The sequence below is a fragment of the Podarcis vaucheri genome (genome assembly GCF_965113315.1).
Source record: "Podarcis vaucheri genome assembly, chromosome: 12".
Lineage (NCBI taxonomy): Eukaryota > Metazoa > Chordata > Lepidosauria > Squamata > Lacertidae > Podarcis > Podarcis vaucheri.
In genome coordinates this window covers 36,871,283-36,897,718 of record NC_138750.1, presented here as the reverse complement: position 1 = coordinate 36,897,718, position 26,436 = coordinate 36,871,283, and the positions used below count along the sequence as shown (strand labels likewise).

At 40.8% G+C, this 26,436-nt stretch overlaps 1 protein-coding gene across 5 annotated transcripts in view; it reads right to left on the bottom strand.

Annotated features, from left to right (window-relative positions):
• CALCR (calcitonin receptor) overlaps nucleotides 1-26,436 on the bottom strand; it is a 143,196-nt gene that overhangs the window by 25,275 nt on the left and 91,485 nt on the right. For all 5 annotated transcript variants that reach the window (XM_082194160.1, XM_082194159.1, XM_082194163.1 and 2 more), the window contains 4 exons: nucleotides 24,488-24,600; nucleotides 22,598-22,689; nucleotides 20,112-20,238; nucleotides 2,792-2,945 (listed from right to left, as the gene is read on the bottom strand). In XM_082194160.1, the coding sequence (XP_082050286.1) occupies nucleotides 2,792-2,945; nucleotides 20,112-20,238; nucleotides 22,598-22,689; nucleotides 24,488-24,600 (486 nt within the window). The remainder of the gene's footprint in view (nucleotides 1-2,791; nucleotides 2,946-20,111; nucleotides 20,239-22,597; nucleotides 22,690-24,487; nucleotides 24,601-26,436) is intronic.

Sequence of the window (26,436 nt, the reverse complement as noted above, 5' to 3'; positions counted from 1 at the left end):
GCCTTATATGTTTTCCAAGGCAAAAGGCTAGTGCTGCAAGTATACATGTGCTTCATAGGACTTTAGTCCTTTGAAGAAAGTGTTGCTGTTTAGGTTTTCTGACATTCAACATAGAGCACAAAGCCGACTATGGAATTCGCTACTGCAAGACGTAGTGATGATGACCACCAACTGAGAAGCCTTTAAAAGGAGACTTGAAAAATTAGGGAGGACAGGGCTACCAGTAGCTACTAATTATGATGGCTTCAGTTCTGACGGTGGTTTACCTCTGAAAAGCAGCCACTGGGGCGTAGGAGAGAGGAGATTGCTGTTGGACTAATAGTTCGACCTTTGGTTTGATTCAACAGGGTTCTTTTGCTTTTATTTACATGAATACAGTTGACTTGGTCCTGCTTTGTTTTAACTAACAAGTCAGAACAAACCACCGTCCCTGGGTTTGAATGACTCGAGAAACTGGTTCCTTCGAAATCGAAGGCCAAAGCTTCTAATCAACTCCTGTCATTTGTAAAGGAGGAGGAGCTGGAAGCGTGTGAATCCAAGGCTGCTGCGTGCTTGTCTCCATAATGCTAAACCATGGTTTGGCATAACTTTTCAGCCGAATCTATGCCTTCTCGTATTCTTCAGGTTTAAGCAATAAGCACTGCTCTATTTTTGCTACAGATAGGTAGCCATGTTGGTCTGCCATAGTCAAAATAAAAAAATTCCTTCCAGTAGCACCTTAAAGACCAACTAAGTTAGTTCTTTTTTTAGTTCTTTTTTTAGTTCTATTTTTGCTGTAACTGAAAATAAATTCATCGGTATTGGCAACAGTAACTGGGCTGATTGGAGGATAAAGACAGAAAATGATTCTGAGAGTGCAATTTTATACACGTCTACTCTGAGATGAGTTGGACTTACTCCTAGGTAAGCATATAAAGGACTGGAGTCTAATTTCACATTTCAAAAAACCACGGGCGGAGTAACTTTTTTACACTTCGTTTTTGTTAGCATATAAACATTTCAAAACTAGAATGTGCTTTCGATAAAAAAAACCAATACGTAGTTGAGTTATGTGGATTTTGGGTGAAGGCTTGCAAATGATTTCAAAACTTATCCAAACATCAGCATTCTGGTATGTTAATGTCTGTGATATGTCATTACTGCTGATGATGTTGGAGCGACTTTTGAAAGTTTTATGGAAACAATCTGTATTCAGATTGCTTGAATAAAAACAAGATCATTCTTCTTGCAAGCAGTTCTAATTTCAGCCTCAGATAACACTGATAACTCTTGCTTTCTTGCTCCACCTGAGTGGTTTTACATCTACTGAAGTGAAACTGTAATGTGCAAAGCTGTCAGTATGACAAAGGCAAAACAGGCAATGGTTTGTCTTCCATGGAAGTATGGCAGGAATCAGTTTTGCATTTTTAACAGCTCTCCTTAATAAAATTCAGATAGTTCATTTAGTCATCTCCCAATTAGCATTCTCATGGATATTGATTCATGTTAAAATACATGCAGGGTTGGCATATTACCACAATGCACCAAATACAAGATTAAGCCAGCTACTGTCTCAAGGTTTTTAGTCAAATATATCGGACCCAATGTCAAAATAAATATTTTGGGCATACTATGCAATTTGGCCAACTTACTGAGATGCACAATCCATTTGCTCTAACATTTTTGCTAAGCTGATTCCAGTTGGTTCACGTGGGGCATAACATGCTATGGGAGGGAGTTACTATAGCTGGAAGCTGTGGTAGCCTCTAGGAGATAATTCTTCTGACAATCTGTCTAACAAGCAATTCATCTAATGCAAAGGCTTTCCTTGAACACCACTGTTCCCACCTCAAGCCATCCTAGGCACCATTTCTGGGAATAGCATGCAGGGGTCATTTTAAAAGGCCAAGGGAATCATTGCTCCTCATGCTTCAAAACCAGGCGTGATTATTTCTCAGGGGCCCCTATATTTCTGGCCAACTCACTGGTTCTGCACACTGAGTGATCACGGTTATAAAATAATAATAATAATAATAATAATAATAATAATAATAATAATAATAATAATAATAATAATTTATTATTTGTACCCCGCCCATCTGGCTGGGTTTCCCCAGCCACTCTGGGCGGCTTCCAACATAGATGAAAAATACAGTAAAATGTCACATATTAAAAACTTCCCTGAAGTATGCAGATTGCAAGAAGAAAACCCTTCTGGAGTAAGGAAAAGAAGATAAGTTAGCAACTGCTTTATTGAGAAATGGGATTTATTTGTTGGTGCAATAAAACACAATGTATTGTTGAACTATAATCACTGCTAGGAACACTGCGATTAACAATACACAAGACCTGGCTTTAGCATTTCCCTTCCTTTTTCTATGTGTTTATCTGTAGGTGTGTGTATTTGTAAATATATTGTAAAATATTATTATTATATAAATAAATTAATGATTTTATGCAAGCACAAATATTCAAACTGTAGTGTGTGTAAAGGTCCTGCTTAAAGGACACATACTTTTAAGCCCAGGTGCCTTAACTTCCAATTTCTGTGGGAGGCTTTTGTACCAGTAAATTTGGAAGTGTCTTATGTCTTCTCTTAAATCAAATATTTTTCAAAGTAGAATATCAGTACTATGTTTTGTGATTCATCAGGAGCACTGCCTAATACTTAACAGAAAAAACTAAAACCTTGCTCCCTCTGCAAGGCCGTCACCAGCTGGCCTAGGGGCCCTCACACTTCCAGCCACTAGAAACCAGAAGAAAGAAGAACAGAAGAAAGTAAAGAACAGGAAGGAGAGGAAATGCCACATACCCCAACCCAAGAGGTAATACCAGTGCAGACGCTGCTCTTCAGCAAATACTGCCACCACAATGAGAGTATGAAGATAAATGCCTTCACAAAGCATCCAGAAGTAGTTACAGCCCATCATGTATTGGTGGAAAAACTGAAGCACTTTGCAGCTTACCTGTCAGACAAACAGAAAAGCATTAAACTGTAGACAGACAACCATATGAATGACATAGGTAAGCAAGCAAACAAAAATATCGGTGCTAAGATCCAAAAGGATTTTCCATGCCTGGTGTTTGTTGGAATCTTTTAACAACTGCCACGGACTGTGAGCTACAAATAAATCAGATATATTGAGTACATGGACCTCCTAAATCACCAGGCATCAGGCACAACGAGCCAAAATTCCAAAAGCTACTACCAACAACTCACACTTTAGAATTTTTTTCCTTCACTCTGAAGTTCTGCAGAACTAACAAATAAGTAGACCTTGAGGCCAGCTAAAGTGCTGGAGAGATGCTAGCTGGATCCTTCAAAGGTCACGTTGATCTGCCTTTCCTGATCCTCTTGTAATTATAAACATTAAGTGGTGCTCTGCTTCTAAAAGCTAGAATTGATTTCCAAAGTTAGGTATGACTGTTTTGGAGAAATGGACTAGTTATCAAAAGGAAACTCTCACGAGACCTCAGGATTCCTGTTTAAAATATGAAGTAGGGGAAACTGAGTATGGGGAAAAGTGCATCAATAATCAGGCTCTATACATTTTGGAATAAGGCTGGATGGGCATTCCCAGCCTGAAACTTCCAAGCTGATATGAGCCATGAAAACCTACTTTTCACAAATGAAGCACTGAGACAAAAGAATTGCATGTAAGAAGAAAGCAAATATCTGCATGTTCCTTATGTACCAGCCAAAATGTAAGGTCCCTAAATCTTCCCCAGACTGTTTTCCTAAAGCATTGGTCAATATGTTCTATGACTTGTCCTTTGTATACTGAATGTGTCTCCCAGCTGGTGTTCAAGACACCCTCTTCATGTTCTTATTGATCATAGCCTGTTGAGCACTGCGGTGACTGACAGACACACAGAGCTCTGTACATACTGCTCTTCAGTCATGATGGGACTTTATCAAACCGAAACATATCTGTCTCTAAAAACTGCCAATAAACAGCCTCTGTGAACTCGACAGTGCCTTTCAGTAGATAACTTTAGTTTCTTCTATTTGACTGACAGCCAGCTGCTCCAAAAATCATTACAAGAGAAAATTTGGGTCTAAGGAGACATGCAATTATCTAAAAACGTGTTTGTTCGTTCCATGGACCTATTTAGGATGGCCACTTATACATCATCAAAAGGGAGGGGGAAGCAAAAGAGGGCACAGATTTGTATACAATTTACATATGTTGGTTTATATATATATAGAAGCAAGTTTATAAAGAATGACTATAATTTAAACACAAATGCACGTTACCATGATGAGGAAGACCAGGTAACCTATGTGCCTTCTCAGAATGTTCACCACGGTGATATCGATTGTCAGTTTCAATGCCCCTGCTCTCTCTTCTTTATATTTTAACCAGACGGCTCTTCAACTAGAAGACATCTTCAAATAGAGGACTGTTCTTAGACAGCCCTCCATATAGAGGAATGTCCTCTGTAAAGAAGGACACATGGCCACCATACACAGATGCGGAGAACCACCTGTCAAATGATTTAGGCCCCATCTCTCTCTTAATCTCTTTGCAATGTAAGGCATGGATGGGATATAGCAACATCACCTAGTGCTACTACGAAACTTCTGGTTCTGAAAACTGTACCATGGGACAGGCCAAATGGATGCCAGCTGGGATATGGCAAGTGGTCAAAAAGGAACAACGTAAAGTGTATATACCATATGAAGTACCCCATGCAGGTGATCTGATCTTATCAAAATGTCTGCATCTTTCTTTCTTAAAGGTAATGCTCTTAGAGACACACACATCCATCCGGACACTGCATATGTAGTAAATAGAGCACTTTCATCCAAAAAGTGGCATTGAGACTCAGCAATCAACAACAGGTCGGTTCTCAAATTATGGGACTCTGGGCCCTTGACTTCCTCAGGTTTTATCCAAAATCATGCCACTTGGTAGCCTTCTAAGAACAGTAGCTAAGAGGACCACTACAAAAGGTATTGAGAGCAGGTGCCCCCAGTAATTCAAGAACTGCAAAAGGCCACTTCTGATATACGCCTTTGACGCCTTTGTCAACTTGTCCTTTGCTCTTGATAAAACAAGATTGCAAAAGAAAGCTCGCTACTGAAGCCCCAGTGTTACTTTGTCCGCATGGATAAAGCCTTTTGCAACAATAGTTGAATGCAGCCATGAGAGCAGAGTTGAATGAAGCAGTGGAAATAGAGAAAGAGGGAGTTATCTGGAGGAGTCCATTTTGTCTGAGAGGTACATCATGTGAGTTACTGTTATTTGTATTTCGTCTCATTGTTCTGCCAATGGGCACAGAGTGGCATAGGTGGGCTACTGCCCTTTGCCCTCACAACTACCTGGTGAGGTGGGCTGCACCGAGGCAGACTGACTAAACCAGTAATGCAGTGAGACTGAATCTGAACCCAGATCTCTATATTCCCAGTCCAATTAACCACTGTACAACACTGGCTTTCTCTGTGGAGTTGGGTTGTATTGCTTATTCAAAAGCATTTCCTCTGCATCTCCTGAAGCGGGTTGTCAGAACAATGCGGTGAAGTGGATTGGGCTGAGGTATATTAGGCCGCCATGCAGTGAGGCCAAATGGGGATTTGAACCCAGATCTCTACTAGATTTCTAGCCGAACAGCTTAACCACTATACCAGACTGGGTCTTTCTGTAGAGTTGGGTCACATATGACTATCCTAAAGTGTCTCTTAAAGGAGATCCTATTAAATTTCTGCCAACTGGCCTGCAGCTCCATTATAATCTGAGCCAAATCAGTTTAAAAAAAAAATGGGTGGAAAAAGAAGAAATTTTTCCTAAAATCTGAATGATTTCTAATCCTGGGGTTCTTTGCTTGTGGCTTAATTTACTGTTTTATGTCATTCAGAAGGACTTAATCCGAATGTCCTTTAGGAAGATAAGCTCTCTGCTTGTGATACAGAGTTGTTTAGATTCCATGGTGTGATTTGTTGGAGGCTGATGTATTTATTGCTGATCAGAGCTCAATGTGATGGCCTTTTCCAGTCATACGGTTCAGTGTGTGTCCAGACACTGTGAGCTTTTAGGACACTTAATTTCATTATGTTGCCCCATGTTCCTACATGTCTTCTGTATTTCCATACTCTCGGTCACATGCAGCGATTGCAGTTTGTTTTCTGTTTTAAATTCTGCATCCATCTTCTGAGTTATTTATGGCTTTCTGAGAAGCTTAGTCTCTTGATGTGTAATAGGTTTGGGAAAGCTATTAGACAGGGCATGAGGGATGCCTCTGGCTAGCGCTTAGAGTCGCGTCTCATCAATTTGAAAATATATTAGAAAATATTAGAATGAAGAGTTCAGACCTAGCAATACATCAAGATGAACTGTGTTGAAAGAAATCGTGTTGAGGACATGGTAAACATCAGTCTTCACTTGCAAATATTTACAGGATTTTTCATTCATGCTGAAGTGGTTTAAAAGGAATTTCATTTTAATTAATTAGCCTCTCTCAGTCAGCCACTATATACTAATAAGCTTCCAAGTGACTGTAGAGGCAGCCCTCCAGATCAGGCTTCCTCAACCTCAGCCCTCCAGATGTTTTGAGACTACAATTTCCATCATCCCTGACCACTGGTCCTGCTAGCTAGGGATCATGGAAGTTGTAGGCCAAAAACATCTGGAGGGCCGAGTTCGAGGAAGATCAATAGCTAAAGGAACCCATTTCCAGTCTTCTCAGTGTCAGAGCCTGCTGCTGCTATGACTCACTCATTCACCCACTGACCCACCTATATTTCAGCAGAAGATGTCTTCTTCTAACAGCCCAGAGGAACAAGAAAGTTGCAATGAAGATATGCTGCAATTATACAGCGTGAGTCTTTTAAAAGAGGCCCCGTGGAACATGTGTACTCTGTATCCACGGGGCCTCTTTTAAAGGACTCACCCTGTACATCCTATATAAACCCTGTGAGTTGCTGAATTACATATAAGCATTTAGGGTGAGATGTAGTAGCTGCTGCATCATTGCTATTCAGCAAAAGGGAGTAATGTGAGCAGAGCCAGGACTTCATGGTGGGCTAGGCAGTATAGCTTAGTGGTGCTCCTAGATCAGGGGTGGCCCACCCATGAAGCAAGGTGGGGCAGCAGCCTCAGGGGGCAGGAGCCACAGGGGCAGCAAATCCCAAGGTAGATATTTATTCCTCCCTTGTTACTGATGTAGATCTTCACTTACCCTTCTTCCCTAGCAGGAAGGGAGGTGCCATTTTGTGGCTCGCCACAAGTGCCAAAATGTCTTGGGCCAGCCCTGTCCTAGATGCCTTCTGACTACCACCACTGGATGCAGTATAATGTTATTATGCGGCTCTAGGTATGTGAAGAAGTGTCTAGGTAGTTAATTTATCGGAATTAAGAGTAGGAAAAGCAGTATCCTGAATGAATTTTGCTTGGCACAGAGCCAATCCAGCACTACTTATGTATCTAGTATGCTGAAAAACAACATGACAAGATGCACTGGTTCACTGCAAATCCACTTAAGTCTATAAACATTGTAAGGATCTTCTGTGTTCCAATGGGACTTGTCTGCACATGCAGCAAAGTGAGGTGGAAATGCAGTGGAAAAGTTTTAAGGTGGTATAATGGACTGTATTTATTTCAATTTATGGATGGAGAATCACTTTTTAAAAAGGGGGAAAAAGAATGCTCCATTACTCTAACAAGACACTCCACAATCAGAAAACTAATGCAGCAGGAAATGAGCTGGGACAGAACCTTTTCCCTTGTCATGCTAGTTCTTAACTGGATGAAGCTTGTTATATGGGAGAGCAATAACAAACAAAGAAAGGCAATCCCCCACAGACAGACTCTTCTACTATGCCAGAAATCTCACTTCGTTCTACTGCATATGTAGACCAGGCTAGAAATCACAGGTTAGCTGCAAAGAGCTGTCACATGAGACATCTGTTTAAGCCCTCAACAGTCACATGCCCCTGGTGACCTGTCTCAAAAATCAACCGTGCTGAAGTTCTAGTAAATTATAGAATCATAGAGCTGTGGAGTTGGAAGAGACCAGGAGGGTCATCTTAGTGCAATGTAGGAATATTTTGCCCAATGTGGGGCTCAAACCCACAACCCTGAGATTAAGAGCCCCATGCTCTAGCAACTGAGCTATGTTGATGGACAACTGCTGAAAAATTTGCTCCTCTGTCTGTTAGTATTGAAAATGGCTCATCAATTTATTACATTTGTCATTTGATTTCAGATCATAAGACATCAGGAGATTTTCCGCAGACAATATAATTCAGTCTTAAATGAGTTTGTGTTGGGTTTGGATCGCTAAGCTCCCTCTGCTTATTAGATCAGCGCTCTATGACAGCATGCTTAAATTCCAAGTGTCCATAGATTCTAATAAATAAGCAACAGACCTTTTCCAAAATAACAAGGCTCAACAGTGCAGCTTTAAATCAGTTTTCTGTCAGAACGTATTATACCCGTTCATATGTCATTACCTGTTTTCAGATTTTGAGCTGTTCACTAAAACCTATTTCAGTTAGCAAAGTGAAAGTTGAGGACTCCTCCCAAGAGTGATGATTTTATTTACTTTTTATCCATGTTAAACACCTCCCACCCCCCCCAGTGGTCGCATCCACACCATACATTTAAAGCACATGGTTTCACCCAAAGAATCCTGGGATCTGTAGTTTACCCACCACAGAGCTGTAATTTCCAGCAGCACCAACAAACTACAGTTCCCAGGATTCTTGGAGGCAAGTCATATGCTTTAAATATATGGTATGGATGTGACCAGTGTGTCACGGATCTTTACAGCCATTCGCAACATTATCCAAAATGCTACAGGCTGAATTAGAATAGTACATGCCTATGCAATCTACATCATAAGAACACAAAGAGCCCTGTCATGGAAAGATTCCTCTCATCCCTACTTAAAAGTTCTGCACCTCCTACATAGTCAGGGTTCTGTAATGCCTGAAGAGGGCAAAATAATTTGTCTATAAAAGGTCATTTTGAATGATGATTCCTGAGACCAAAGAGGTTTTCCTCTATGTTTGGGTACGAATGGACACCATTTTGAATCAAGAGGGCAGGCTAAACCTTTCAAAACTGCTTGATCTTTAACCATTTATTTTAAAAATGTGCTGATTTTTTGGTTTCTTAGAATTCCCAAGCAACATTGTGTACGGGGCTACTAGTTTTTAACATTATCAACTGGATCCTCTTGCTATAGATGACCAATACTTCTTATTCTAACAAGAAGAAGCAGAAATCATATCCAACAGTTATCAGCACCTGAGGCTGATGAAAAGGACAGTTAAGTATGTCAACACAGTATAGAAAAGGTGGATCAGTGTCAAAATCTATTTTAACAGTTACAACACCTCTTTTCTCCCAAGAGACTCAGTCTCCACAAAACATTAATGGTAATCACTATATTTTTTGGTGACTGTTCAAAACTGGATGAGATTCCAGAAGGCTACTTTGAACTATGTTCCCTTAGCATACAAGCCTAATGGAAGGGGGAAATTAAGTCCGACGCAAATGGAAAGCCTAATGATGATAAATTGGAAGAAAATACCGCCTCCATCAAGATGCCAGAAGAAACACAATGGCAAACACTACAGAAGCCAGGTCAGTCTGCCCTTGCCTTATTAAGCGTGCTGATCTTTAAAACACTGGTCGCATATTGTGTTTACTGAGCTTAAATGTAGATTTACAGATTCAAGAAATCCACTTAAGCTTCCAGGTTTCTGCCTGCCAGATTGTTTCCTAAATTCTATGACTCATTTAGTGACAGCAGATGAACATCAAAGATCTTATCGCCATGCAGAGCTGCTGGTAATATGGAGGAAATAAGAGAGATTCCTATAACAGAAGGAGGACAGGCCCGTGGCAAGGTGAGTTACTCAATCGGTTTTCTGCTGGTCATTGTCTTCTCTACTACCATGGCTACTAGCCATTACAACTATGTTCTGCCTCCATGGTTGGAGACTATAATGCTTCTGAACACCAGGTGCTGGAAGCCACTGAAAGGACCAGTGGTCTTGTGCTCAGGTTCTGCTTGTGCATTACCCACAGACCTCTGGTTGGCCACTGTTAGAAAAAGGATGCTGGACTACATGAGCCATTGGCCTGATCCAGCAAGTTCTTCTTATTTTCTCACAATAACCCTCCTCAAGTAAAGATATGGGGTTCTGTATCTTTCTTCTTGGAGGGTAGTAGTGGAAGGAAACAGCTTGGGTGATTCTGAGGGTGGGGGAAGAGATGGCAGGCAAAAGTAAGTAATGTTCTTTTCAGACACCCATCCTGTGCTCCTGACTGCAATCTCCACTAGCTGCTTTTCATTTAAAAAGCAAAGGAAATCTATATGGCAGGGCATGTAATGTGTAATTTGACCTTTGAGTTTCACCACTGTGTTGTAGTAGGTAGACTCCCGGCGGTAACTTAATGGTAAGTCGCTTTCTCCAGTTTACCCCACAGAGTTATTGTGAGGTTAGAATGGGATAACTTCATGCGTGCCACCCTGAGCGACTTGAATGAATGGGATAATTTTTTATAAATCGATGCTGCTATTATTCATTCATTCATTAGTTACACAAAAAACACTTAATACAGCCCAGTAACAAACAGTTAAATGTGTGTATGTGTGTGTGAAAGAGAGACTCAGCCAAACCTCTAAAAATAATTATCACGAGCATCAGAACCACTCCCCACTCCAAGCACCGTAAACACAATCACCACTAAAACTGATCAGCCTACTTCTACCTGTGGGTGAACTTGGAGGAAGGCCTCTGAAGATGACATTGGAACCATATAGGCTCATACAGGAAGAGAGGTATTGGGGTCTTGAGCCATGTAAGGCCTATCAGTTAAAACCAGCACTTTGAACTGGGCCCAGAAACTGATCAGAAGCCAATGCAGGTGGACGCTCAGACTGTCTCACCCCTCTTAGCCTTCTGACCACAGTATTCTGCCACAGCTGCAGTTGCTGGACCGTTCTAAAGGCAGTTCCATGTAAAATGCATTGTAGCAATTTGTGGGTTTACTGGAACACAAGACCACCGAAGACTTGTTATCCACACCCAAGTAGAGGCATAGCCAGGTGCCAACCTAAGCTGGAGCAATGAATCTAAGAGCTCCTCACTACCACAAGCTATGGCAATATGAAGATTGAACCAAGAGGAAGAGAAAACAAAGTGAAGAGGAATGAGGGGAAAGTAGGAGTAGAAAATCTAACAAGTTTGCAGTTTTGTCAGTCTGATTCTTTGCCCAGTGGAGAAGTTAAGTCCCCAACCGCTGGATTCCTTTATGGCCAGGCAGATGTCATCCACAAGAGGTGAGGGTTGCGACCAGCTATTCACTGGCAGAAACCTTATGGCAATTATCTATACTTTAACTTCTATGTGAACACTAAATCTTAAAAGTTTTGCATTCAAATACAAGTGGATTGTATGAAGGCTAATGAATGTTAACTGGGATATAAAAGGGACTATCTTTTAAACTTTGCCTTGCAAAGGATTCACTAAAACAGATCAAAAGTAACTGTAACTGGGGAACATCAAATTCCTGCTGAGTCATGCCTCATTACCAACCTGGTTTCAAATAATATATATAGATAGATAGATAGATAGATAGATAGATATAGATATAGATATAGATATAGATATAGATATAGATATAGATAGATAGATATAGATATAGATATATCTCCTATATGGATTCAAATAATGGCCTGTTGTGCTAAAAGACTCAGTGTGGCACTTTTCAAAAGAATATAAAAATATTACACTTTTTCTAATTTCACTCTGAGGGATTGTTTAATATTTCCTTTTTAATGCCACTCAGGAGATTTGCTTATTATTATTACCATCATTGTTCATTATATCACACTTTTTAGTTGCTTTTCTTTGCAAACTGTAACCCAAAACAACCCTAATATACGCGTAACCCTTGCATTGAAAAAAGGGCAAATAGATCAATGAGAAAAAGCGAATTGAAATTTATTTCAATTTCAGCAGTCTTCTAGACAGTTTTAGGTTGGTTCTAGTATAGCTCAAGTTATTCTGAGCTAGGGTGTAGTGTGTATTAAATCTGCAAGTAATATCAAAAAGAGCTGGAAGTTGAACCAGCAACATAGTTTCCAAGACTGGGGTAATATTATTAGCAATGTACTAAAAAGCCTAGTAAAGTCTCATATGGACAGCATTGCAGTAGAACAGGGGTGGAGAACCTATGGCCTTTCATTTGTTACAGGACTACAACTCCCATCATCCCTGACCACTGGCCATGGCGGCTGGAACTAGCACCCAACAACATTTGGAAGGCTACAGGGTCACCCACCCATGCCAAAGACTCAGAATAGAACTGTCAAGGTGACAAACGTTTTAGAATATATATATATTTTTATGTGATAGAAGTCTAAAGTGATCTGGTATGTTTTATCTAATTAAAAAAATATGGAAGGGGCAACTTTTTTATATATAGCAGAAATATTGCAACAAGGATGGAAGAGTGTTCAGTCTGTCCACCGGCAAACTCAGAATTACAAAATAAAAAGGATGGTGTGTCAGATTAGATAAAGAAGTTGAAAAACTTCCCTCCAGTTAAGAGCGATAAGAGCAGTTAATTAATGCAATTCCCTTTGTAGAGAGGATGTGACAACAGAGAAGGGTATGTATAATTAGCAGAAAGTCTTGTGGGAATCCCCCCCCCCAATTCCCGCTCTCTGGCTGAACCTAAATTCTCAGCTGGAGTCACTTTACTGCAAATGGGGACAGATCAAAATAGCTCTCAGAAGCAGTGGGAGAGTGATAAGGCTTTGCTCAGCTTATCTGACGTGCCACAGAGACAAGAGAATGCTTTTGCTGAGAACAGCATGGCTGGAGATCTTTTCTGACTTGGGGACTTTGAAGAGCAGGATGGAAACATATCTGTATGAAGCTCATCAAACAAATGAATGTGAGCAGAAGTTATATGGAAAAATAATAGTACGGAAAAGGCTCTGATCCAGGCAACGTCAGTTGTGTCCAATGGAAAACAACGTTCCTTAAACTAGCCAGGACTAACTTTATTTTCTTATGGCATTTCTTACCCATCCTTCACCCTAAGGCTGCTGGGCAGGTTACATAAACTAAGATCCCATAAAAGAAGAATAGTCAACAAACCATTCAACTATTTTAATAAAGGAACTAAAAACACCATTTGCAAGGTGGACAACTAAAAATGTGTTATGAATTTGGGGGTGCAAGACCGTCTAACTTTCAGATCACACTAGTGCCTGTGATAGTTAGATTCATGCATGTAATTAAGTGTCAAAAGTCAATTAAGTCAAGACTAGCCTCCTGCATGAGGTGTTTAATTACGCTTGCTTTAAAATCTACGTGTCAGACTACCTAGAGGTTAGAATTGAAGGAACCATAGTATTCTAGGCATGTAGTCCTAGCCAAATTAACAAGTGTTAATGAAGTCAGGCAAACTTCAAAGCCCCTTTTTTTGAGAGCAGGAGAGCAGGTACTGTCTTAGAGCTCTCCACACCTAGTCGCTTAAAAGAGATGCATGGATCCAGGCGCTCTAAGAGGAAACTGGTTTTCTAGATCCATTTCAATCGGAGTTTAGGTCCACTTTTGGCACAGAAACTGCTGTGAACACCCAGTACGGCAACCTCAGTTGGGAGAGAGTTGGGGGGAGAATGTGTCCCTGTTAATACTCCTCAACCTCTCAGTGGCTTTCAATACCATTGGCTATGGGCCCGTCTGGAGTGACTGTCTGAGTTGGGGGCAGGTGGCACTGTTTTGTGGTGGCTCCGGTCCCACTTGGAGGGTGGTGCTTGGGGAGTGCTCTTCAGCCCCATGGAGCCTTCAATGTGTGGTTCCTTTGTGTTCTATTTTATCCCCTATGCTGTTTAACATCTACATGAAGCCGGTAAGTGGGTTTATCCAGAGTTTTGCAGTATGTGGTCAGCAATATGCTGGTGACACACAGACCTACTTCTCCTTTTCATCTACAGGTGAGGCAGTGGATGTGCTGGACCCTTGTCTTGTTTCGGTAATGAACTAGACAAGAGTCAACAAACTGAAGCTCAATTCAGATAAGACTCAGGCCCTGTTAGTGGGTGGTTCCCTACACCAGATAGATGGGAGGTGGTCTCCTTTTGATGGAGTTACCCACTCCCCCTAAAGGAGTGAGTATGAAACTTGAGGGCATTCCTGGATCCTCTGCTGTTGCTTGGCTCAGGTTACCAAGTGCTTTCCATCAGCTTTGGCTGGTGGCCCAGTTGCACCCCTCTCTGGACAGAGATAGCCACATGCACCTCTATGGGGAAGGAGTTCACTGCTTTGGGGCTGCCACAGAGAGAAAGCTTTTTTACTGCCTCCCCTGCAGATGAGGGCTGCAGCACTCCCCACAGATCTCTGAGGGCTGCAGCACTACCAATAAGACCTCTTCCGCTGATCAGGATATCCAAACTGGTACCTATTTGTTCCACTGGTCATGGTAGGACTTAGCTGTGGCTAGCTTGGTCTGAAAACCTTAAACAAATGCTATCAATTTCAATTACCTTTAACTTCTTTTTATCTTTCTCTGAGGAAAATCTGGGTACACCATGATCTATTATAGATGCCTGTCTATTTCCCAAGATAGAGTAAGGTCACATCTCAGCCCTGTCTGCTGAAGGTTTCTGCCAGTAGACTGCAGGTCAGCACTATGTCAGAAATTCACACCTGAATTATTCAGGTATTTGAGGTGGCCCTGGCTGCCCTTTAGGAATTGCAACAAGCTCCTTGCAAGATGTTTGGCTTCAGCTACATCCAGTGTTGGGTCGGTGGTGGGGAGGGAGAACACCACAGTGTTTTTAAATCACTGAAGTAAAAACGAAGTTCAGACTGAGATCCCCAGTTTATTTTCAAAGGCCTAGAATTCAGCCTTGCTATGAGGAAAGGGTTGTTGTTGTTTTTTTAAAAAAACACCGTTCTCGAAGGCATTGTGAGGCAGTGTAACAAATGTTTCCTGCTGAATTTCAATTGGAAAAAGTGAACATTTACCTAGTAAAAACAAACAAAAACGGAAGTACATATTTCTGCCTGTACAGCACTGTCTTTTCCCTTTCTCGTCTGTGTACTCATTTCAGCTGCACCCTCAGGTAATAGAGAAAAATCAATTTTTGTCTTTTATTCCATAAATTACACAGGAATTTCTCTTTGCACTTTAACAGAACAAACTGCAGACAGAGAAACTCTGTCCTCTCATTCTCACCTCTTTGTACAAAAAACTCCATTAGAATTGAGCTACAGTGACATACTAATTGTAATGATTAGCTCATTTGTTATCAGTGTCTACCTGCCATTCCTATCGTTGTTTTATTTAATTTCTTACATTTCCATTTCTTTCCTCTAAGGAGCCTAAAGTGACGCACATGGTTCTCCCGCTACCTATTTTATCCTCACAACAACCCTGTGAGGTTGGGCTGAAAGACTGTCCAAAGCTCACTCAAGGTAATGTATATCAGTTGACCAATGTATTACTGCTCTTCTTTGGCAGGGGTGGGAACAGAGAAATGACGCAATCCATCATATTTGCCTGAAATTTATAACACGCTCTGAGCTATGTCTTAAAATTTAAATTGATGATTAAATTTTATTTGGATGGCATGATTTAAAATTTGGATGGCCTATGGTATGGAAAGGCAAATATATATATATATATATATATATGCAGGTTTTGGTGTCTTCGGGTGTCTTCCCGTGTAAGAGTCGGGGTGTCTGTGCGACGTTTCGACAAGAAGCCGAAAGCACCAGCCTGAAGATGACGAGTGAGACCTCGTCGAAACGTCGCACAGACACCCCGACTCTTACACGGGAAGACACCCGAAGACACCAAAACCTGCATTCCTATACCCGTGAAAATCTACGAAAGCATATATATATATATATATATATATATATATATGTATGCAGGTTTTGGTGTCTTCGGGTGTCTTCCCGTGTAAGAGTCGGGGTGTCTGTGCGACGTTTCGACGAGGTCTCACTCGTCATCTTCAGGCTGGTGCTTTCGGCTTCTTGTTACTGGAACAGAGCAGAATCTGGTGTTTGAGTTCCTATAAATACTGTTGAGGGGTGTGGTGTATAGCCTCCAACGTTCTGGGCAGAGAGGAAGTTCCTAGATTAGTGTGCCTTTTCTTCTTTTGTTCCTTAATTACTTGAGGGATATCTTGAGTGATTTCATGAGTGGTATTCTGAATACCACTGGGTGGGTCATTAAGTGTAGATTAGTTGCTAAAGCTTTCGTGTCTTGACCTCTTGAGCTTGTGAAGAGTTTTTCTGAGAAGATGGCTGTGCTGCATTTAGTTGTGCTCTGGCTTGGCTTCGTGTATAGGGGCGAGCTGTGGTTTTGTGCTTTGTGCCAGCCAGATCTGTGTAGGGATTGCAGGGGGGTGCAGCATCCGGAGGTGCCACTATAGTTTGGCTACTGGATGGAGTCTGTAATATGTCTGTGGAGAGGGTCTGGGTTTGGGTCTGGTGTGGTTGATTGGTGACGGCGTTCTGTGTGCCTCTGGTTCTGGTGTCGGTTTTTGTGGGGAGGGCTAATTTCCAGATGTCTGGCAGGCGGGACGTGTCGTCACGCTTGTTCATGTTGTGAGGGTGTTTCTCTATCTCGATGGCTTCCATGATTATTCTCTTGTGGTGATGTTCCATGTTAAAGAGCAATTTGGAATCTGCAAAATTAATTTCGTGTCCTGTTTCTTTCATGTGTTGGAAAAGAGAGGAAGTTTTTTCTTCTTTTTTGACGGCATTCTTGTGTTCTGCGATACGTGCATTTATTCGTCTGTTTGTTTGTCCAATGTACGTGGCTGGGCAGACTTTGCAGGGTATTTCATAGACCCCTTGGTTTTCCAGCTGGATTTTGTCTTTTGGGTTTCTGAGGATATTGGCTATTTTTTGGTTGGTGCAGAAGGCTGTTTTGATATTGTGTTTATGGAGGATTTTGCTGATTTTGTCTGTAGTGCCCTTGATATAAGGAAGGAGGGCCATGCCATTGTTTTCTTCTGTGTCTTGGTTTTTGGGGGGTGTTTCTTTTTGGATTAGCTTCGTAACCCTGTTTTTCTGGTATCCATTGGTGATTAACACATTTGAGAGATTCTGTAACTCAGTTGTCAAGTGGTCTTTGTCAGCCAGGCGTTTGGTTCTGGAGATGAGAGTTTTGGCTACGGAGTTTATTTGTGCAGGGTGGTGGTGTGATTGTGCATGTAAGTAGCGGTTGGTGTGTGTTTTTTTCCGGTAGATAGTGTGTCCTAGGGAGCCATCAGGTTTTTTGTAGATTAGGACGTCAAGAAAGGGGAGTTGGTTGTTGTCTTCTATTTCCATAGTGAATTGTATTTTGGGGTGTAGGCTGTTGAGATGTGTGAGGAAGCTATCTAGTTTTTCTTTCCCGTGTGGCCAAATTACAAAGGTGTCGTCAACATATCTGAGCCAAAGTTTGGGTTTGTGTTCTGACTTGTCTAAAGCATTGGTTTCAAAGTGTTCCATGTACAAATTTGCGATGACCGGTGAGAGGGGTGATCCCATAGGTGCTCCTTCTATCTGTTTGTATCTTTGTCCATTGTGGATGAAGTACGTGTTGGTTAGGCAGTGGTTGGTCAGGTCCAGGATGTATTTGGGGGGGTTGTATTTGTTTTGAATGGCTGTCAAGGCTTCATTAATGGGCACTTGAGTGAAGAGAGATACAACATCGAAGCTCACAAGTAGGTCATCGGGATGTAGGTATTGCTTCTTTATTGTTTCTATGAACTGGAAGGAGTTAGTAACGTGTGAAGCGATGGATTCTGCATAGGGCTGAAGTTGCTTAGCGAGAAATTTAGCGAGATTTTGTAGAGGTGAGCCTATGGAGCTGACTATTGGTCTGAGTGGTGTTCCTTCTTTGTGTATCTTGGGGAGACCGTAGAGTTTGGGGCATCTGGATGATTTTTCTCTGGGGATGATTCTTAGCTGGATTTCTTCACTGATAGGAGAGGCTTTTATTTTGGATTTGGTGGTTTTTTCCAGATAGGTGGTGGGATCTGTTTTTATAGGTTGGTAGGTAGGGTCTTGGAGTAAATACTGTTGAGGGGTGTGGTGTATAGCCTCCAACGTTCTGGGCAGAGAGGAAGTTCCTAGATTAGTGTGCCTTTTCTTCTTTTGTTCCTTTATATTTATAGGAACTCAAACACCAGACTCTGCTCTGTTCCAGTAACAAGAAGCCGAAAGCACCAGCCTGAAGATGACGAGTGAGACCTCGTCGAAACGTCGCACAGACACCCCGACTCTTACACGGGAAGACACCCGAAGACACCATAACCTGCATTCCTGTACCCGTGAAAATCTACGAAAGCATATATATATATATATATATATATATATATATATATATATATATAAGCTTTTCAACCCCTTCATGGATCACTGCCTTGCCGTGGCGAAGGGGCTTGAAGCTATGAACTACGCCGAGCAGGGCACCCAAGATGAACAGGTCATAGTGGAGAGTTTTGACCAAACGTGATCCACCTGGAGTAGGAACCGGCAAGCCACTCCAGTATCCCTGCCAAGAAAACTCCATGGACAAAGACAACTAGGCTGATCACCAAAGAATTGATGCTTTTGAATTACGGTGCTGGAGGAGACTCATGCAGTGATATGGTACAAAGGTACATGAAATACCAGTGCACAACAATTGTTTTATACAAGTCTCACTGCATATTTGAAACTACATTACTTCTGTACTTAAACGTTGTATCCAAACTTACTATTACTTTAAAACCATCGTACCTACATGTTATAATTAAATTTACTACTAGCTTCAAACTGTGATTCTTAGCAGAATATACACGTTTTTCATCTCAACTCTTGAGTAGGAATTATTCCTTAAATTGAAAGTTGTGGCCAGAGTTCTTGGTATATCTTTTTCAGTGTAAATACTGGAAGCAAACTGCTGTGTAAACTCTATGCAAGTAAATCAGGATGAATGCTAATAAATAGGTCATCTGGAGAAGGTCTTTTAGATTTCTTTTTTTTACATATATCCAGAAATAATTGCCTTCCTAAAGTGCCATTTACTGCCAGAAGCCTGACATTATTCTCTTTATTTAGAATATTTACACCCCACTTTGCAGCCCCAAGAGGCTCCTCAAGCAATTTACAAAAGGTTCTCACAATGAAACCAACAATTCACCTTGAATATCTTCAATTTTACCTTGCATATTTATCTTCAGATATCAAAAGTACTTTGATCCAACTATTTGCATAAAACTGGAAACATGGTACTAGGAACAAATGCAAGCTACTTTTAGAGAATTCTCAATGGAGGAAAATGTCTCCTAAAACATAACATTTTCTGTAGCTTAATACACGCAGAGATACAAATGGACCTCTAGTAAATGTAATATGAATCACTGGCCTGTGCATTAACAAAGATGTACAAACATTTGTTGGCTTAAACTAAAGGCTTAGGAAAAATGAGACACCTAACAGCTTTATCCTATAAGGGAATGTGTCAAGAGGCAAAGGGAACTGACTGCGTAGAGCACTAAGTAGCAAACTACCATATGTGGCATAGATAGCGGTACCACATATCTACTCAGAAGTCCAATAGACAGAGGATTGTAGCCTAAGGCTGCAATCCGACGCACAGTTACCTAGAAGTAAGCTGCGTTGAACTGAGTGGAACTTAAGTGGAAGTAGATAGGCATTGGATCGGGTTGTATTGAAGGTGTTCTTTCTCCTTTCTGAACCACTAAAATTCCTGCAGATGATCATGACCTTATGTGGCTCTTTTTGCAAGACAATTAAGAATATGGGCCAGCACCACAGCAATCAGTCTCTCACCCATGTCCTATACATTTCACCACCAATCAACAACATGGGGCACATTCTAAGGAAAATGTACTCCATAAGGGGTGTACTCCCATTAGGGGTCTGTGAGGAGTTATGGAATTGGATAAATTTGATACAAGGCTGTTTTGTGGATCAGTCCAACGTTCTTTGCAATATGAAATTCCCCCCCTGAACAATAAACTAGGATCTTACTTTAAAGGAAGATTTTGTGATGGCAAGACATTTGTCCTCTTAGCTTTCAGACCCAAGAGTTCAAAACCCTCCTGTTTGTAACAGATTCTCCACCTAGCAATGTAAAGGAAAGAATACTTACTGGGTCCTTTTTTACCAGGTTTCGATCAGACACTACTGCAATGAGGTGGGCGAGTGTAAACACAGAGTTAAGAACGTAAGAAAGAAACAAATTCTTGTGCAGTGTTATCCTTTGACAGCTGAGGCTCCTGAAAGATACGCACCACAAATTGTAAATTAGTGTTTTGATTCTTATGTCACTTTTTAACAAGCACATGCTGGCAAGTTTTTTATCTCTGAAGAATGCAATCTGGCAACAGGCAGTTGGAAACCCATGGCTGGCAATGAACCCATGGGAGCCAAACATTTTGCTTAAAGATGCATGCTTTCCAAATCACACTTAAAAGGACCTCTCAAACCTGCTCAAACTGTACACTACAGGCAGAAAGGTGCCCTGATACCAAGTGACATTTATGTGTACATACAAATCGCAAACAGCAAATGAGGTATTCTATAAGGAGATGTTCTTCAGAACACTTAGATGGAAATTACATAATGCCGTAGGAATGGGTAATCAACTAAGCAAGGAATTTTAACCTGGAATTTCCCTGGATGTCAGGGAGATTTGTATTCATATTCTGCATGGTTTTTATTCCTTCTTGGATCCCACAAGAATGAGAGACTTATTTCCTGCTTGATTGTGGCCAACATAATCAAGGAAGTGACCTATTTTTCAAGATTTCCACACTCCAAAGCCAAAATTTTACTTGAACTAATCACAAATTATTGTGTCATTAAATCACTAGACTCATTGACACAGAGAACAGCAGTGCTATTGTATGTTTGAACTAGCCATCAGTAGTTGGGATAGTAGAACAACCAAAAAAATGCTCCTATATGTAGACTAGAACGTGGACAAAGTGATAGAATTGCTTACATTGAATTTCATCTGCTATTTTGTTGCCCATTCATCCCAGCATGAAGAGTTCCTTCTGAAGTTCTTTACAACCTGCATTGGAAGTTGCTAGCCTAAATAATTTAGGGTACCCACCCAACTTGGCAACTCACTGCTCAATCCTGATTGCAGATCCTTCAGTACACTAAATAGAAGCTGCTGACTTCCTTCCATTATGACCATTTAATTCTATCCCCTGCTTCCTATTTCTGTAAATAGACTATTGGGAGACATACCCATGTCCTTTCTTATTCATGCTCAGGCCATTCATTTCTGTTTCTGTAATGACTGCAGAAAGCATGAACAGGAATATACCAGAAGTGGCTCACTGGGTGGGAGGAAATGTAACACTAGCTTCTGAGCAGGTGAACTGCAGTTGCTTACCAGAAGGTGGAGGGACAGAGGCAAGTCTGGAACGTACAAATATCCAGACTATTATTCTCACAAACTATGAAGCAATTTTCATCAGAGGAGCAAACTCAACAGACAAGCAGTGAACCACCTTTTAGCCCAATGATCAAAATAAGTCCCATGTTTAGGACTGTATGCTGTTTGTGGAGGCAATAAAAGAATGTTGTTGTTGTTGTTGTTGTTGAAGAAGAAGAAAACATTAAGAAGAAAACACCATGCCTGCAACCATGGGTGAGTGGCCCCTGAACACTGCAGTGAATTTTTCCCTCCTCAAATCACTGAAATGCTCCACGCAAATTAGATACCTGCAAATAGGCTAGTGAATTTGGAGGAGACATTTTTATTTAGTCCTCATTTGGATCAGGAAAGAATTATTTAAGAATAATAAACTGAAGCACTATAACTGCATTCCATGTTGTGCATGAATGGAACGGCCGGTTGCATCTGTACGTCACACAAAACCATGGTTTAGTGAAACAGAACTGAGACTTTTGGGCTCATGTACTCTCCCCCTCTTTTGCAGCTGGGAGGAGGATTTTGGCAGCGTTTAATTTCAGTTTCCTTGAATCTTGGCTTGTTGTGTCTGTTGGAACAAGGAATCGCAATTCATTCCAAACCAGTAAGCTTCATAACAAATTATTTCAGAATGGATTATTTTGAAACTAATCATTGTTAGGAATAAAACACGATTCCTCATCTAGGCAGCATGGCAAGCTGAGATTCAGAGAAACTGAAAAGAAACACTGTCAAAGTCCTCCTACCAGACTTGCAGGAGAAGGAGGTGTGGGGAGAGGGGAGAATGCAAGTTCTAGGTTCTTTGTGTCTCCATTCTGCTTGTGCAATTTACAACAGGTAAGATAATTTATTTGAGCTAGACATATGTAACCTGGAAGGAAGTCCTACAGAGTACAGTGGGATTTACTTCCAAGTAAACATGCACAGGGTGGCGCTGTAGATCTACTTTGGTAAGGAAAGCAGTAGGCAATCTTCAGTTACACAGAATAGCACATCAGAATTTGTTTTGAATTTTTTTGCATAATTTCAGGTAGGCATGGTGCTGTACCTTCAGTGAGATGGAACAAAATGGAATTTGAATAAGGTTATTTCTAGTCACTGTAGGCTGATGAGCGAATTGTTGCATTGCATGGAACTGAGGATGACTGGTTGCTGTCATTGAAGAAAAGAAAGAAAAGAATACTTACTTGAAATGGAAGAATATTCCCAAGGAAATCAACAGGGAGGTTATAGACAAAGCGTGTCCTACTATAGTCATATAGTAAAGGATGAATACCATCTGAAATTTAAAGAGAAGCAACAAATGGCAATATTTTTGTTTGCTTAGACATCCTTTTGAGACATAGATATTAGATATATATATTCTCATTTGAAAAATGCTAAAGTTGACATCCCTCCATGTGTTGAAGATTTAAATGTACATAGATTTAGTTAAAGAGCTATAAGACCATATATAGTCATGGGTCTGGAAGAACACGCCCCTTCATAATCATTTCTGAGCCTTATCCCATCATGAATTGTTACAGAATTCTATAACATTTTGGAAGGAAATGGATCAAAACATACAAACTTTATATTACTAAAATAAACCCCTATAGTATGGTACTGATAGCTATAAGCACGGTACACTTTTGAAGGATGATGTGGCTCATCATGAAGCCAAGTGAACCGAGGAAAACACTTCCTGCTTCATTCAAGGTACTTTGGGGGCGGGGGAGGGGGAAGAGATGCCTGACAACTACTATTACTCTAGTCATTCTTCATATAACCACGTTGAAGCTGGAAGAATTTGTTTCAGCCACTCTCATTGAAACTAAATAATTAAAAACCACAGCGGAAACAGGGATCTACAAAGGGATCGCTCTCTTTCTCCCCCCCCCCCGGATAAATTGCAGTTGGTTTCAGATGCCTGGACTATTTTGATGCTCTACTGCACATCATTTCTATTTTATTTGTCTCTGCATTTAGGATAAATGATTGCCAGAGTTCTCGCCGAGAATAGAATATCATTACTTCTTACAAAGGGACACAGATTTCATTAGAATATTAAAAGCCATATTTATCAATCTAATTAGACTTTTCCACAGAATTATGTGCTGAGTATTAGGCCACAGCTGGGTCTAAATGTCACAAACAAAATGGAAAAGTCTTCTAACCAACAGCAGCCTACAAGTTTACAGAATGGGGAAAAAGGGGGCGTGGGAAGGATTATTCCCTATCCAGTGATGGGCAACAAACTTCAACTGCTGAGTGCCATTCTGGAGGCTGGCACTAGGTGGTGGCAGAGATCCTGGAGCTGCTACCCTAACACACAGTGCTACTGAGCAGGTAGACTTGTCTAGCACATGCTGATTGCCTTAGTGCTTCCTACCACATGAAATGGTGCTCAATGGTAGAAGTTTGTAGCCCTTTGGCAAAATTCTGCTCTATCTACTGCCATTGCCAACTTTTTCATACCTTATAATAACTACAATGATGTTATCAACAGGGTTGGATTAATCAGCAGGTGATCCAGGGAGCTGCCAATGGCAAGAGGCACAGTGGGCCCCTGTTATGGGTTACCTGCTCAACTGGTCTACTCAGCCGCTGAAATACACCAAATAAGCAATTTGATCTTCAGTTGCAAAAGCATGGACCTGTATGGCCATGTTGCAGGAAAATTTGCAGGAAAATGTGCGGCATCAGTGCCAATGTGACAAGAGATTATTTTGATCAGGTGTGTAAATTTACCATCTCTTATCGTATGGATGGCAAAGTTGAGAAATGGGCTACATTACAAAACAACCCCCTTCCCCACACCCGGGATATTCCAAAGCTGAGAAAAATAGTGGGCTTGCTCAAGACTCTCTTTGCCTAGATACTACAGGGATTTGCCATTGGCATCCACAATTAAGTACCCACTTTAATTTTAAACAATAGTTACCTAGTGCGTAGAATGTGTCCCTGAGGTCTATGTCATCTGAAACATAGGGAAGGGGCTCGCACTATTTTATATTGCATCCTAAATTGTAGGCAGCAAATGTGTAGGAGTCAAATTTGGATAGTGGCAGCCGTTGCATCAAACTTTAGAAGCTTACCTTACGCTTTTCATTTGTGAAAGAATTGCACCGTGTGTAGTTGGACCAGGTACGATTACTTTCAGGATGCCGGAACCAGGTTCCAGTCTTGTCACAGTATTTTGTTGCTGTTTCTGTGAATTAAAAAGGCAAGAGTTTGTAATTCATACCAGAACCCTACGCCCAGATACCAAACCATGCTAGATCTGGCATGAAATCTCTTAGCTTCTCAGATAAAGCAATTGTCCATACGTTCTGTTTCCATCTTGTGATATATAGGCGATCAAATCCTTTCTAAAGGTAATTGTGTAGCTACCAAAAGAAAAACGACAAGTTCCTTGTCTAATAATTTGGGAATCTTTGAAGATTGTTAATAAACCTAGGCATAGATTACATCTTGTTTCCTGATTTTGCTTATTTCTGTAAAGACCCTCTCCCAAAATGGTTGCACTAATTCACATGTCCATCACGTATGAAAAGTTATGCCAATTACCCTGCACCCTATCTAGCATGCCGAAGAGGATACTTTATCTATATAACTGAGTCTTACAAGTGCTAAATGCCATCTATATATTAACTTAAAAAAATTAAGAGGAGGTGGGTGAGGAAATATGGCGCTGGGAGGGGGTGGAATTATTCTCACAATACCGGCTGTTGAAAGCTATTGAAGCAGTTAAGGGCTGTTTCTGCATAAAGGAACTAGTATAATATAACCTTAGAAATAAGTATTTAATAACCGTAGTAACAAGCACCGTATGAAATTGTAAGGTAGATGGGTCCTGATTTCCCTCAGAAATCATAATATGCAATTGACATTTGAGTTTAATACATATAATGTAGGCAATGAATGCATCCTGAATACTAAGCCACTCCATTTGATTCCCCAGGACTATTTATTAAAATAGTTGGAACTATTTATTAAAATACTCCCAGAACATAAATTCATCTGCAGAACAGGAATATAAATTCGTCTAGTATTTTTTTTGTTCCGCAGGCACACAGAAGAAGGCCTAGAGCTCTGGTGGGCTAGTGTTCTTGGAAAAGTTTTTGGTATATAACATTTAAATAGTATTTTAATATTTAATATTTTTAAATTTGCTTTTTCGGTTGATAATATGCGTTAACTGCTGGCGGTTTTATAGCGCCGAGATCTGTGTTATGACTATGTGTCCTGTCTTGTATACCTAACCAGGCAGAAAATATAAGACGTATGGATTAACGATTCTAGTGCTAGACTAGAATTGGGAAGACCTAGGCTCAAGCTGCCACTGGCACATGAAGCTTACTCAGTGACCATGAGCCAGTCACTCTCTCTTAGCTTAACCAATCTTAATAGGAAAGGAAAACCATCAACGCCACTTGGAGCTCCTTGGAGTTGAGGGAGGATACAAGCATAATACACGAATAAATAAAATAAATAAATGAAACACATTGGGTTATTTTCTAGGAAATTTATGAGTGCGGGTGGAGTGGGAGTGTGTAACTTTAATAGCTTTTTTAAAAATGCCTTTGGGTTCTTTACACTCTCATAATTTCATGAGTCTAAGTATTTACGTAGCTTTGCTCATCTTTACAGATCACATCGATTTCAATGGGAATTGTTAGAGCCGCACATTGCAACACCACACATAACACTATCCAGCAGTCACATCAACTAACTAACCTATTATTTATTTTATTTGTTTACCAACTAACCTATTAAAGAGCAGTTCACGTTTTGGCAGAATTGTTTGATTCTATTCATCCCCCCCCCCCTTTGACTATATCCATCTAAAAATCGGGTTGGTTTCATTTCATTTTCATGACGGTATCCTCTGCTTTTAACGAAAGAAGCGAGCCAAAAACTGAGGGAGACGTGTTCTCTTCCTATGACCAGGAACACAACTTTATATAGAAACACTTGGAATAAGCACACTCCAAGCAGTCCAAAGGAAAAGTCTTTTGGATTAACTACAGCTTCAGCACAGCAG